We start from the raw sequence: 15,997 nt of genomic DNA, 5'->3' as shown, positions 1-15,997 counted from the left end.
ACTGTGCATGTAGAAATTTTTGAAATGGTGTATCTTTGGCTATGTGTATTTTCACCAAAAAAAAAGGTTGAGAAGTTAGAGGGTTAATATGTTGTGGGGTTGTTAACCAATGTCATAAGACAACATGTGTACTACTGTTTCATGAGAAACTATTCGTTCTGTAAGCCTTCACCTGAAGTACAATAAAAATAAAAAAGTGATAAACCTATGGAGGGAAGTCTATTTTTATTTTTATAGGGGGGAGAGGGAGGGAACACGAGGGACCGTCCCCTAAACAGCCACTTGATTCTCTCACCCTGGACAATGTTTGGGGAGCTTGGAGCACATCTTCTATGTCAGAAAACTGCTAAGTCACTTTTTTGTGTGCACGGAGGATTGGTACTCAGTGAGGGATACCGTCTTTGAGGCACATATTCAGCCTTAGAGTTCAGCATAACGGTAGATATAGAAATATTCGGAAAGTGAAGCAGAGGATATTCAGAAAAGAATTATACCAAGATTCCTCATTCCTGTTCTGTTCGGTCTCTCCTTTCTGTTAATTCCGTCATGAAGAGAATGAAAAAGGGGTGCAGAGATGCCACAGGGACTTGCTCCCACTTTTTGATCAATGACAGGTAGATCGGTTTTCCTTCCATCTCGAATTCTCTTTGGACTTTGGGCCATTTCTGGGGTGATGTCAACAAGGTTGCCTGAGGAAGTCCTCCTTCTGCCTTTCTGAAGGTGTTTCCGGGTGGACTGCAGGCTGAGTCTGAGTCACTGGTTGATGAAAACTTAAGAGTTGCATTTCCTATGCCCTTTTAACCTGCGTGGGGTAGATGAAATTGAGCCCTCAGGAGAGCTAGGCTTTTTTTTTTTTTTTCTCCTCTGTTTTTCTTTCTTTTTTTAAAGAAAAAGCCTTTTTCTATAATAGTGCTACTGTCAGAATTTAAAAAAAAAAAGTAAAAGTTATATCTTTGATTTCTGTTCCCTGATCTTTCCCAGAGGTAGGTTGCTTCTTAAGGAGTTATTTCTGCAGATATTTGTCCTCTTATGCGGCCACAGAGAATGCGATGCAGTAGGATAACTCTGAGGAGGCCCTGGGTCATGCAAATGGTTAAGCATCAGACTGCTAACTAAAAGGTTGGCAGTTCACACCCTGAGGTGCCTTGGAAGACAGGCGTGGCAATCTGCTTCTGAAAGGTCACAGCCTTGAAAACCCTGTGGAGCACTTCTACTCTGCACACATGGGGTCGCCATGAATCAGAATCAACTTGATGGCAACTGTGGTATCTCAGGCTATGTGGCTACTGCTCTGGAGAAGGCAGCAGTGGAGATTGTTAGATCCTAGCAAGACTCCCTGGTGTAATCAGAGAGCCCATGTCAGAATAGCACACCCTGCTGACTTGGCAAGGCCTGGTCCTCTGCTTACTGATATTAGGATAAATGTCAGATTTGAAGCTGATAAGCTCCATTCTTGAATGGTGTGTGGAAATGGTTCACGGTCCCCAACAGGTCAGTTTAAAACATTCTCTGACTTTTTAACCTTGGAATGTCCTTCTACTTCTTCAAATTGCCTTGATACAAGACATCTGGGCCTTTATCATGTTTGCCCTGGAGGGAGCCTTTTCATCCATTGCCCTGACATACAGCATTCGGAGCATTAGTAGATGAGTTAAGTTCATCAGTTCCTTACATCAGAGCGCCATGGTCCCCTTGGTCTTGGAGTGTTAGCCACGAGGGCTCCACATACTGATGGGAGGCTTCTTTCCCTTCCCCAGGGCTCTCAGCCCCTCCTCATCCTCTGAGCAGAACGTGTAAAAACTCCTGTGTCCTTTACAACCCATAGAGGCTTCTGAATCCATGTCCCACTGAGAGGACAGTGGGTGGACAAGACCTACTCTCTCGTTCTCTGATTCTTTGTTCCCCTACCTGAATCTGCTGGGGAAGAAGGAGCTGGTTATGGGTTTTTTAATTTTTTTTTTTTTGTTTCTTCTTTGCGAAATAGAAAGACACATTAATATATATATATATATATATAATGTGTTAGATGAAAGTTTACAGAGCAAATTAGTTTCTCATTAAACAGTTAATACACAAATTGTTTTGTGACATTGGTTGCCAACCCTGCGACGTGTCAACAGTCTCCGTTCTTTGCCCAGGTTCCCATTTGCATTCGTCCAGTTTTCCGGTCCCGTCCTACCTTCTCATCTTTGCTTTTGGGCTGGTGTGCCCATTAGTCTCATATGCATGAATTGAACTACAAAGCCCTTTATTATTGGCCCTAATAGCCTGTCTAATGTCACCAGTACTGAGTTAAAAGGGTGGCCGGGGGCCATATTCACAGGGTTGATATATTTTTTAAAAGCGTATTCTTATTATATAGGTAATACACTTTTAATGTATTTTTAAAAATTATTATCATCTCATTTACTATTCTATTATTTAATCTCCTTCATGTTTTCTAGTGTTATTTTGTTATTTTCTAGATATCGTAACTAGTGGCTTATGTAGGTTGGATTATCCCAATAGTCACGTATTCTCAAAGTATCTCCCTATAACTTATTAACCAGAAAGGAAAAAACAGTAACTTTGTAGTGGAGACAGCTAGTGGACACACATTAACCAAGTACCATATTTTGATGCAAATGATGCACGCTTTCTGTGTTTGTTTGCCAATCGAGCCCTCCCCGTTCAAGGTGTTTTCCTAAGTGTGCTGTGCTAATTCGCCCAGTATCATTTACGCTGTGTTCCTGCCAGTAAGGGACAGCTTGACTCTAATTGTAAGGAAATACTAGACAAAGTCAAACAGGATCATTTTACAGAATAACTGGCCTGGGTGGTGCAGGTGGTTAATGTGCTTGACTCCTATGTTCAAGTCCACCCAGGGGTGCCTCAGATGAAAGGCCTGGCGATCTGCTTCCAAAAGATCGCAGCTGCTGAAAACCCTCTAGAGCACAGCTCTCCTCTGATACCCATGGCGTGGCCATGAGTCAGGGCCAACTCGATGGCAACTGGACCTAGCATTCTTCAGAATCATCGGAGTCATGAAGTACAAAGAAAGGCTTAGGAACTATTCCAGATTATGGGAGACTAAAGAGATACGCCCATGAAATGCAATGCATAGTTTTAGTTTGGATCTCGGAACAGGAAAAAAGTCTTATAATAGACACTAATAGGACAATTGGAAAATTTGAATATAGTCTAAAGGTTAGATGATAGAACTTCATCAGCATTAACTTCCCTGAATTTGATAATCATATGGTGGTTATTTAATGGAATGTTCCTTCTTCTTAGGAAATACACAACCAAGAGTTTAGGGATAAGAGGGCATGATGTCTGCAGCTTACTCTCAAATAGTCAGAAGCAAATGTCTATGTTTGGCAAGAATGATAAAGCAAAGTGGAACCAAAACCTGTTGCCGTCTAGACGATTCCAACTCCTAGCGAACCTATAGGACAGAGTAGAACTGCTCTGTAGGGTTTCCAAGGCTGTACTCTTTACGGAAGCAGACTGCCATATTTTTCTCCTGCGGAGCTGCTGGTGGGTTCGAACTTTTGGTTACTAGCTGAGCACTTAACCACTGCACCACTGGGGTGCCTTCAAAGTGGAAAATGTTAACAATTAGCAAACCTGGGAGAAGCATATGCATGAGTTCTTTGTACAATTCTTGTAACTTTTCTGTAAGTGTAAAATTATTTCAAAATAGAAGGTTAAAAAAAAAAGAAAGGAAAACAAAGAAAAGTAAAAACCAAACAAGCTCCAGAACTCAGGCCTATCACTACTCCACTAAACTGTTTTCTCTGATGTCATTGATGACCAATTTGTTACTGTATCAGAGATTTTTCAATGGTTATCTATTTTACTTTATCAGTCTCTGCTTTATGAAATATGCCCCTCTCATGATTTTCCTGAAAGCACACTGCGTGGTAAGGATCAGCGTGAATCTAGTCCCCAAAATGTGGACATCGATCCAGTCCTCACGTTCCCGCTTCTCCTTCCTCCTCGTCAGCTGCTCCCATGGCACACACTCTCTCTCTCGATCTGACCCTGTCCACCTGGAGCTATATCAGAGCTTACAAATTAAAAGGACACCATCCTTCAGACGGCCAAGTAGGCAGACCCCAGCTGCAAGTTTGGGGAGTCCACACAACACCTCAACCTTCTGACCTGCTGAGCCCAAATTAGGGTCTGGTTTCCCACTACCCACACAGGATGCCAGCACAAGCTCAGGAGTCCACAAGACCCTTAATTTCTGACTTGTGGTTTCTACTACCCATTTTATGGAGCCCTGGTGGTGTAGTGGTTAAGAGCTTGGCTGCTAACCAAAAGGTTGGCAGTTTGAATCCATCAGCCACTCCTTGGAAACCCTATGGGGCAGTTCTGCTCTGTCCTGTAAGGTCGCTGTGAGTCAGAATTGACTTGACAGCAATGGGTTTGGTTTTTGGTTTTTACTACCATTTTGGGTTCAATAATTTGCTGGCATGACTCACAGAATTTACAGAGAGTACACTATACTTATGACTACAGATTTATCATAACCAAAAGGGTACAAACGAATAGAGGCACAGGACTAGATCTGGGAGGGCTCCCGACCCTAAGCTTCCATGTTCCAAGAGACACACTACCCTCCAGAGAGCAGATGTTCTCATCAACCAGGAAGCTCTCTGAGTCTCCGTGTTCAGGGCTTTTATTGGCCAGTCCTGCATGATAGGCTAAATCATGCCTCCTGGGGCTAGTTGATATCAGACTTCTAACTGAATCTTTTCTGGACTGGCCAGCCTCTGCTCACCAGCACAAATTCTCAGGTGTGGCCTGGAAGTCCCAGACCAAAGCATCCCAATTAAAGAGTTTTTTCTCCAGAGCTGGGAATAAAGGCTACCTAACTTCAGGTAAAACTAGGTCGTTTATCCCCACACACCATCCTTTGTCCTTTCATAGCAGTGTCCTTGAGGGCCCTCCTCCTTCTCTCCTCACTTTAAATGTTGGTGATCCTTGGGGTTTTATAGTAAGCTCTCTTTTTTGAGTGTACACATCTTCCCGAGTTTTCCTCTACTGTCTAAGCTGTGTTTCCAGCCCAGGTTGCTGTTTTGGGTTTCCAAACTCATACGTGCAACATGCAATAGATTTCTCCTTTAGTTCTCTCACTGGCATACATCTTTCTCATCCTTACCTTCCTCAGCCCGAACCTTGCCCCCTAAACCTGCTCTTTTGATGAGTTGGAATTGACTCAACAGCAACGGCACCTAACAAAAAGATCATCTCAGAGAATTACTGCCATGATCAACTCCATTGCCCTTGCCAGAACCTGGGCATCATCATCGATCCTTCTTTCTTCTTCTTGACTCCTGTAAACATCTCCTTTCTGTAGCCAGAGTAAACTTTCAGAATGTCAAATGGGTTCCTGTTATTCCCAGCCTAAAAGTCCTGCAGTGTCTCACTCAGCCCACATGAAGCCCTAACTCTTCAGCATAGGCATGATTCTGCACTATGCAGCCTCAGTTCACCTTTCCTTCTTTATCTGCTGCCACTCTCACACACTCTTTTCCATCCATCTGAAATACTTTCAGTTTTTCAAAGGTACTAGATTGTCCTTTTTGCTCCAAGACTTTACACTTGTGGTTTTGCGGTCTTGTTACAAACCCTACTTCTCCTTCACATGGCTAACTCCTACGCAGTCTCCACATCACAGCTTGGGCTTCCTACATGGAGCCTGTCTCATTCTCCAAAATCCGTATGCACCAAGAGCATCCTGTGCTTTCTGTAGCGAGCATACACACGGACGGGCCAGTGTCACGTCTGTGTTCTTCACTGCATTGTAAGCTCTGTGAGAGCATGGGTCAGACCCGCAAGCTTCACAGTTACATCCCCAGTGCTTGGCACCAAACCAACCAAACCCATTGCCGTCGAGTTGATTCCAACTCATAGAGACCCTATAGGACAGAGTAGAACTGCCCCATAGGTTTTCCAAGGAGCAGCTGGTGGATTCAAACTACTGATCTTTTGGTTAGCATCCAAGCTCTTAACCACTGTGCCGCCAGGGCTCCATGCTTAGCATTTTTTAAAGGGACGTTGGCAAAACAGCATGGATAGAGGAAAGCAGCTTGGAAGGTTGTGGGGTGTTTATGCTGAAGAAGAGAGAACTGAGAGTGGAGGGAGGCCAACTAACTGATTTCACCTTTTAGAACTATTAAAACATGGAAAAGGGAACAGACTTACTTTGCTTTAAGGGAAAGAACAAAAGTAGAGGATGCAAGCTACAGAAAGTGAGCTCATGGTAAAATCACTACAGCCCAAGTAGAGTGAGTGGCTACGAGACGCAGGCGGAAGCCAGGTAATCACCTGCGGTGCTCACAGTTTTGGACCTTCTAAGATTCCTTACAATGCGAAGTTGTTAGGAATAATTCAATATGCAAATATGTGTTATTAAAAAAAAGTCAATGGAGTTACACTGGTAGAATCATAACAAGTATATAGCCTTACATAAAACCGGAAGACCTTCAGAATTTTCTGAACTTTAAAAATAATTCACTTAATAATTTTTCAGTTTTTAACAGTTGCTTTTCTGACAAATACTTGCATAAAGTCAAGAATTAAAAGTTGCTACTAAAATTTAATCGTTAAATAATTTAAGCATATTTGAATACTCTTAAATTAAGGCAATCCACTCTTCTAACTAAATGGCAATAAAAGCTTTGCAAGCCAACAGGATCATCAGTGCAGAGAGACGGGCGTGTGCTTAATGAAAGTATTGACTTTACTGCATGTGTTAGCACATCAGCTTACATTATTGTATCAAACTGTAATTGAGAAGTTACTTATACTCTGGGTATTACTGAAATTTTTCTTAAATATTGAAGTATTTTATATCAAAATATATTAAAAGGCTATATAATACAAAGGGAATCTTAACTAGTTGAAATTTGTAATTGATATCTTATGATATTCAGGAATCTCTGAATCAGCCTTGAGGTTGTGTATTTTAAACTATGACTAATTTTTACTCAACTGATTTTTTTTGTGTGTGTGTACTAGGATTTGGAAACATCTCACCACGCACAGAGGGGGGGAAAATATTCTGCATCATCTACGCCTTACTGGGAATACCCCTCTTTGGTTTTTTGTTGGCCGGAGTTGGAGATCAACTAGGGACCATATTTGGAAAAGGAATTGCAAAAGTAGAAGATACGTTTATTGTGAGTATGATAGACTTTGAACTGCGTGTGTTTATTCTTTAATTTTTAGAAATATAACTTTTATATCAGGTACAGTTAGAGATTCACTTCTTGAGTTTCATAACAATTTACACATACCTCAAAAGGTCAGCAGTTCGAATCCACCAGCCACTCCTTGGAAACCCTATGAGGCAGTTCTGTTCTGTCCTGTAGGGTCGCTATGAGTCGAGATTGACTCGATGGCATTGGTTTAGTAAGTATGTAACTCACTGTATCATAATTATTTTTATATTGCTCTCAATAAATACATCAGTGTATTAGAAAACTTCACAGAAATGTAGGGAAAAAGAAAAAAAACCTAGACATCCGATAGTCTTGGGTTCAAATTCCAGCTATATTGTCTACTAGGTATTTTCTCTGAATTATTTTCCCCTCAAACCTCCATTTTTTTCATTTATAAAATCTGAATAATGGTCCTGATTCTGAGGCATTACTGTGAGGCTGAGAGGTGATGTAAGTTAAAGCTTAACACAGCTAGTAAATGACTGACAAGATTTTATTATTTAAAAAATTGCTTTGGTCCTCTTGATTATTGCTTGTGGCATTGTAAATTTATAGAGCCCTGTTGGAAAGGATATAATAATATACAGCAAGCACAATACAGGTGATCGTATAACTCAATTCAGTAGTGCCAATGATAGGAATTATCTATAAGCGTGTATTCAGTAGAACCAAAAGTAATATAAGTAAAGATGTTCATGGCTGTACTGTATTTCATTCAGTAGCAAAAGGAAATGAAAAGACAATGCTTTTATTAGAGTTTTAAGTGAAAGAAAAAATATTAATACCGCCCTGATTACAAGCTTGTATTGTTGAAGAAAATTATGGGGGAAAAATGATGATGTTAGAGGGTGGACTATAATTGACATGCTACTTCTATCACCACTATTACAGATAGATTTTATATTCCGTGTCTTATTTTTTCACAAAAATTCAACAAAATATTTTACACTTAACTCTATTAAAAAATAAGACTATTGAGTATTTTTTCTTCATTTTAAATTAAAGCCCTGTTTTATCATTAATTATGTTTCAGATTTCAGATCACAGTCAGCTCTCAAATATTTTTACTACAGAGTGGTATAAGGCATGGTTATTCCAAAATAGGAGGGTTTTTTGGTTTGTTTTGTTATTCTGCTTATCTTATATTGATATTAAAATTACCTTGCATTTATATTAATTGAGAGGGCAGCTTAGTGGCGTGAACTTGGTAACTCTGAATTGTTAATTCGTTCCACACATTTTGAGTGCCTGCTGTGTGCTGGGTATGTTTCTCATGCTGCATGTACGAAAGTGCGTAAAACAGATGAACTCCGTGCTCTTGGGAAGGTTGCATTCCAGTGACCGCGATTCAGCCTTTGGTACCAAGCACTATTCTGTGGACTTAACAAACATGCTCTCATTTAACTCTCACATATCTGGTAAGGATAGTGGACTAGAGGAACTCTTATTTTTCCTTCCCAATCTATGTTTCCATAGACCTTTATCTCTAAAAAATGTTCAAGCTCTAAAATTCAGTGATTTTGATATGCTGGGGAATATGTCCTATGATTTTCAAAATAGGTAGAACAGATCCAGTAGGAGATTAAACTATATGGCTACTAACTCTGTGGGGCAGTTCTGCTGTCATATAAAGTCGCTAAGAGTTAGAATCGCCTTGACCGCACAGAGCAGCCTGGAATAAAACAATTGCTGTCAAGTTGATTTCAACTCATGGTGACCCTGTGCGCGTCAGAGTTGAACTGTGCACCACAGCGCTTTCAATGGCTGATTTTTCACAAGTAGATCACCAGGCCCTTCTTCTGAGGTACTTCTGGGTAGACTTGAACCTCCAACCTTTTGGTTAGCAGCCAAAAATGTTAACCATTTGCACCACCCCAAAGAAAGAGCTGGAAATAAACTGCAGTATACACAAACTTCACTGAATACTTTACACCACAGAGAGTCCTGATTGGTAAAGGAGGTGGGAATGTATGGGTAAGCTTATGAGAGCTGCAGTTCTGGGGTGTTGAAGATGTATCATCGCCTGCCTATCTTGTAGCTTCCTTGGTTGTTTACCTTAAGGCCATAGACCAGAGAGACAACGTATCTGGCTCATAAGGGAATCAGTTATGGGCATTAAATCGGCTCGTGTTGTGCTCTAATCAACTGAATTAATGGTAGGAAAAAGTGATAGGAGTGGTAAGAAAAAATCTTCATGGACTTCATAATTTCATCAATTGTCAGTGGTAAATATTTAGTCCTTGAGTCAATTCTGTCTATTTTCAAATATTTCTGGATTGTGTTTGGCCCACAATCCATTTTATGCCTATAGAATAGAAATATTTCAAAAGCAGTTCAGGTCAACAAATAACGATCATGTAAGTCTGAAAGGGTATTCTTAGAGCAAATGTCATTTACTTTTGAAAGTGTTAAGGCTGTGTAAGGGTAGAGTTTTATCATTATTAGTGTGGATTGTGTTGAGTATGTGATACCCAATTTGTTGTAAGTAAAGACAATTAAAAATTAAGCATAAAAGGGAATAACACGCACAAAGTAAATTAACTCACTTGCTGATTTACTGATAACAGTGTATAGTTAGTTTTGCAGGCATGCCAGTAGTCAGTGGCTGTCTCTCTCTCTCTCTCCCTCTCTCTCTCCGTCTCACGCCTAGAAGTGGAATGTGAGTCAGACCAAGATCCGCATCATCTCAACCATCATATTTATACTGTTCGGCTGCGTGCTCTTTGTCGCTCTGCCCGCGATCATATTCAGGCATATAGAAGGCTGGAGCGCCCTGGACGCCATTTACTTTGTGGTCATCACTTTGACAACCATTGGGTTTGGCGACTACGTCGCAGGTAAGGCTTTGCTGGCATGGGCCCTGCCTCCTAACCCGTGTTCTTGGGTTTGTAGCACAACATGGTGGTGGAGACCAAAGCTTGTCCCGGAAGAGCGAAGGCACACGGGAGGATGGTGCTGGATGTTTGGTTTTCATTCTCGGAAAGACATTTCAGTTGCTGTTGGTTCAGAATTTTGCATTCCCACACTAATTTCAGAAACCAAATCTCTGCCCCTTGATTCCCCTTTCTTACCCCCCGCCCCCCACCCTGCAGTGATACGGGAATTCAGGCTTAACTCATCCTTGCTTTTTCTGCTTAGGCCCTTTCCTGCCTTAGTTTTAAAAAACAGCTGCAAACTTCGGAAGGTCCTCTTGGCTGTGTGAAACCTTCTTTTCTCTGTGGTGTTTACCTCATTTGATTGTCAGTTCTCAGGACGGTATTTTTGACCTTACCTAAAGCGTCTACATGTCTCTATTCACGTTTTTTGCTTTTTTTTCCTACAAATGTTATTTCAACTGCCTTTTGCTTTATTGTTGTATCTCCTAGGTATTTGGTCCCTCTATCATTTCAACACTCTCTTTCACAGTTATAGTATCCAACTATTATTTTGTTGAAACTATAATTTTAAATAAATTATAATAACTGTGGCGCAGGTAAGATTGGTAGTGCTCCATCATGGATCATTTTGGCTAGCTCCAGAAAATCTAAATCATTCTTTAAAAAAAAAAATTTCAAAGTATTAGAAAAACATACTAAACATTACGTTAATTATTAGTTGCTGTCAAGTCGATTCTGACTCATGGTGACCCTGTATGTTACAGAGTAGAACGGCTCCATATGGTTTTTTGGCTGTAATCTTAATGGAAACAAATGGCCAGGCCTTTTTTCTGTGGTACTTCTGGGTGGCTTTGAACCTTCAACCTTTAGGTTAGCAGTTGAGTGCCAACCTAGATAGTGGTATTAAACTCCTCAGAATAAACTTGCTAGTCTAATTTAGTTTTACGACAGTTTTATACTTTCTGAATGTTTACTGTTCTTCCTTGACCCAAATTTCTGACTGGAATATTTTCAGAAAGGAAAATAAGATATACAGTTGCTTAAGAACTCAGAGAATGCTGGCAGGTCCTCTCTATTAAATTGTTAATTCCATTTTAACTCAGCAGGCCCCCCTATGTGCTATCCTGGAAGATGGGAATGTGGTCACAAGCAAAGTTTTTTGCTTTTGGTAAAAAGTACTATATGCACATCTGTGTATTGGACAGAGGACCTGGGGAAAGAGGATGCATCACTTTGCTGGAGATCTTTTAATTTTATAGCAGTGCAATGGAGAGAGAAATTTCAGTCATTTGTATACCATGTAAGAAAACAAGCTTCAGTCCTAAAATACTCATTATCTGCCTCTCATTTAAGATACATAATTGGCATAAGTAGAAGTGGAAAGTGTGTTAAGATAGGAGAAAGTGAGACACAGTGATGATAAGGAAGAGTATCCTTGCGGTACACTGGTCTTAGACTACCCCGCTCTCATTGTTGTTAGGTGACCTCAAGTCGGTTCCGACTCATAGTGACCGCATGTGCAACAGAACGAAACACTGCCCAGTCCTGCCCCATCCTCCCAGTTGTTACGTTTGAGCCCATTGTTGCAGCCACTGTGTCAATCCATCTTGTTGAGGATCTTCCTTTTTGTCGCTGACCCTCTACTTTACCAACCACGATGTCCATCTTCAGGGACTACCTTTCCACTTTATAAATGTAATTGACAAGACATTGTAGCCATTTTGTAGACTATATAGGTCTTAGATGGTAAGTCTTTTATTTTCAGACCAACAGACTCATGTCGAATGCATTATTTTCAACAATTGACAGATTCTCAGCCCAGTATATCACAACCCTCATGGTCTGAGACTTTCTAAATAAACAAAAATTATAAATAAAAAAGTGGGTGGAATCCCAAAATAATATGGTGTTTGTTACCACAATATAAACTGGCTTAGGAAAAAAAAGAAAGATTTTTACTTCATGGTTGTGTAGAAAATGAAAAAAGAATTTTTTTTAAACTTACTTTAAGGTATCACGCTGACACTGGTTAGACTGTATGCATCTGTCAGTAGCCAGACTGTCCTGCCTCAGAAGAGAAGTTCAGTGAAGACATCGTCTGTGTATTAATGGGGGCCCTGGAGTAGAGTCATGGTCCAGTGTCATCGGGGAATAGAGTAACAGAAGGATACTTGTGTGGCGTTAAACCCAGTTCTGTGAAGTTGACTCCAACTCATGGTGACCCCGTGTGTCAGAGTAGAACTGTGCTCCATAGGATTTTCAATGTCTGATTTTCAGAAGCAGATCCCCAGGCCTTTTTTCTGAGGTGCCTCTGACTGGACTCAACCCTCCATCCTTTCGGTTAGCAACCAAGCTGGTTAACCATTTGCAGCACCGAGGGTCTCCTTGTGTGACATTACGTGTGAGCTAATGAACAACTTTATTGTTACTAGAACTTTATTATATTTACTCCTTTTAAAATCCATTACTTCAACCTTTTTTTTTTTTATTATTTTAGAGAGGAAGTAACAGAAAATGGTAGAAATATGCCTTGGTAATAATCCATGGAGTAACATGATTTGAGTAAGGCCCGGATGCTGAGGAGACGTAAATGAGAGGACACACATTGACGTCAGCTTCGCTAACTCATTCCGCCTGCTCAGTTTACGTTCTGGGGGCTCTTTTGGTCTTTGTGAAACTTTAGAACCCTGCTGGTAGTCCTGCAGTCTGTAAATGCCAGGTCCTCATGTCCAGGGAGCGTTAGGACGAGGTGGCAGATGTGCAAAAGCCTGGGTAGAAAATATGAGCCCTTTGCAAGGTTCTTTGGAAAAGGAGAAACTTAAAAGGATCTTGGAAAATAATTGCCTCCTAAAGTTCAAAAGAGAATACAAATTGGCCTTCGTTTCTGTGTGCATTGACTCTGAAACCAAACCAAACCGTTGCCGTCAAGTCGATTGTGACTCGAACATAGTAAAGTATTACTTTTTGTGGGTCATAATGTTCGTGATACACTATATTAGGGCATAATTAACTTCTGATTCATAAATAAATATAAACGTAGATTTTCGTGCACAGAAGTTTACTGCTGGTGATGTTGAATCAAGAACAGTAAACATTTAAGAGACCACTGTTGCAGACAAATAGGCACAACAGGTTTCTCTGTTGATGTGAGTGAACACAGGGATTCAGCATTTGGGAATTTCTCCCCAGGTAGGTATCACCTGGAAAATTTTAATTTATGTTTGTGTTTATGCAAGGGACGTTTTTTAGTGGTTGGTTGGTTACCTCAGTGACTGGTGTCAGCTCCTCCTCTCTGCCTTTTCTCCTGGCGGCCCCTTTCCTCCTCTCCCTAGTCCCCAACGTGCTGGGCTGAGAAGGGCCTGCGCGCTCAGAGTGCGCTTCAGCACTTGTGTTCTGTGTGTGAATAAACAGGCCCCTTGGCTCGGGCTGGAGCTTGCAGAGCACCACCTTCCTTAAAAGGTGGGAGGAGAGAAAGGATGTTATTTCACAAATTGTCATTTATCTGATTTTTATCAATGCCTGTGGAAACCCTGGTGGTGCAGTGGTTAAGAGTTACAGCTGCTAACCAAAAGGTTGGCAGTTCGAATCACCAGGTGCTCCTTGGAAACTCTATGGGGCAGTTCTACTCTGTCCTATAGGGTCACTATGAGTCGGAATCGACTTGACGGCAACAGTTATAATATAGGAGTCCCTGGGTGGTACAGAAGGATAAACGCTGGACTACTAATTCCGAGGTTGGTGGTTCAAACCCACCCAGCGGCACCTCAGGAGACAGGCCTGACAATCTGCTTCTGAGAGGTCACGGCCTTGAAAACCCTATGGAGCAGTTATACTCAGCTCACATAGGGTTGCCAACAACAACAATAATGATTTATAATATAGATAATATAATGTGGATATGGGGCCCTGGTGGTGCAGTGGTTAAGAGCTATGGCTGCAAACCAAAAGGTCAGCAGTTCGAGTTCACCAGCTGCTCCTTGGAAACCCTATGGGACAGTTCTACTCTTGGATACAATACAATATAATGTGGAGCTCCTGTGTGGTGCAAATGGTTAATAGGCTCTGCTGCTAACCGAAAGATCGGAGGTATGACTCCACCCAGAGACCCTCAAAAGAAAGACCTGGCAATCTGCTTCCAGAAACTCAGCCATTGACAACCCTATGGAGCACAGTTCTGCTCTGACACACGAGGTCGCCATGAGTCAGGATCAACTTGTTGACAACTTTTTTTTTTTAATAATGATTTGTAGTCAAATTTGTAAAGCTAATGGCAATGTTACATTAGAGACTTAACTATTAATTGCCTGTGTTCTGTTTCTTAACTTTCGTCACTTTATTTTCCATTTGACGAGAAGTCCAGGGTGATGAGCTGTTCAACCATGCTTGTCGTATAGACTAAGAGCTAAAGTGTCACTTTCTCGTTTGAATCTAAGAAATAATATTAGTTATATGGAAATGAGTGAAGGATTGTCTTCTACTACTTACGCTGGCTTGGTTGTACAACTTGTCTTCTAGATCCATGCCTTTAAAAAATAAAGCATCATTTGGTAATTCTTCAAAATGGGAGAAAAGTCAAATAACTGCCTAATGTAACACAGGTAAAAAACTTGTTTTCCAGTTTGGTGGCTCCTCCGACATGTACCGTTAGAGTTAGAGTGCATCAGAAGAGCCAAGCCCCGCATTTCCACAGCTTGTTTGGAAGCTGCCCATAGAAGTCCTAAAAAAACTCCTTTTCATAAAACAGATCAGTTCATGAGAGGTAACATGAACGCGTGAAGGCCAGATGAAAATCAGTAGTTTCACAGAGCAGGGTCCTCAAGTTACCTAGATTTCTAATTAAAAAAAAAAAGCACAAAATTCAGATGTTCTGAGAAATTCTCATGGTTGATATTATGAAAACTCATTTTCTATATGGTTATAAGTTTATTCAGCCGTCCAAATGTATCTTCTTGGAATTTTAATTAGTGAAATTTAGTATACTTGGATGAATAGTGAAATTTCCTTTATCTCACATGCAGTTATTGATTGCTGCTGGGTTAGTCAGGCTTCAGGCTTAGTGCCGTCTGCCCCCTCTATATAGAACATGTAATCCCTCTTCATCTGGTACATTTACCGTCACAGAAGTTTTTATAACTTTTCATAGCATTATGTTCATTGGCCATCACATTTTTTTGACTAGGCAAAAAATACCTGTAGATCTCATATTGAGAATTAAGTTTTCTTGGAAATGTGTTTTAAAAGTCATTAATGGACATGCAATATATACTAGCCCAACTGTTGCTTTCCCTAATTCCTGAGAACATGACTCATGCAGTGAAGTGCTCAGAGCTTGCTTGACTGAAGAGAACTCTGTCATGAGAACATATAAATCTCTATTTAGGAAACAGGGCAAATTTTTGGTTCAAAACAGTTTGTTCTAGTAGAGAGCTTCTAGAAGATAGTTCCTGATATTGCCTCTTTTACAACTATGTCAGAGGCCGGTTATTAAGATTGCTATTCTTGAGTTGATCACTGAGTACACATTCGCCAGGAGTTCTACAGATAACAGGGAAAACACCGAATGATGAGTGAGCTGTTCTGGACAACAGCCCCCTACACCACCACCACCACGTCAGCCGCTCAGAAGGATGGCCTTGGTTGGAAAGGAAGAGCTTGCGTGATTGCTAATGAGCTGTGTTATATTCATCATCCATTCATTTACTCATTCACAGGTTTAGTGAGCACACAGTGTATGTTAAATACTGTGCCCGACGCCTAGTGTTAATAATCGCTCTAATTCCTGCTTCTATGGGACCGGTTAGCCCATTGCCGTCAAGTCGGCTCTGACTCACGGCGACCCCGTGTGTGTCAGAGTAGAACTGTGACTCTGACTCACGGCGACCCCGTGTGTGTCAGAGTAGAACTGTG

At 41.0% G+C, this 15,997-nt stretch overlaps 1 protein-coding gene across 3 annotated transcripts in view; it reads left to right on the top strand.

Moving 5' to 3' along the window:
- Positions 1-15,997, top strand: part of KCNK2 (potassium two pore domain channel subfamily K member 2) — a 226,206-nt gene that overhangs the window by 164,352 nt on the left and 45,857 nt on the right. For all 3 annotated transcript variants that reach the window (XM_004387517.1, XM_004387519.1, XM_004387518.1), the window contains exons 4-5: positions 7,012-7,172; positions 9,865-10,051. In XM_004387517.1, coding sequence (XP_004387574.1) covers positions 7,012-7,172; positions 9,865-10,051 — 348 coding nt within the window. The remainder of the gene's footprint in view (positions 1-7,011; positions 7,173-9,864; positions 10,052-15,997) is intronic.

This window comes from Trichechus manatus, unplaced genomic scaffold (assembly GCF_000243295.1).
Source record: "Trichechus manatus latirostris isolate Lorelei unplaced genomic scaffold, TriManLat1.0 scaffold00187, whole genome shotgun sequence".
Taxonomy (NCBI): domain Eukaryota; kingdom Metazoa; phylum Chordata; class Mammalia; order Sirenia; family Trichechidae; genus Trichechus; species Trichechus manatus.
Note: the sequence above shows the minus strand (reverse complement) of the source record. Positions and strands in the feature narration are given on the sequence as shown.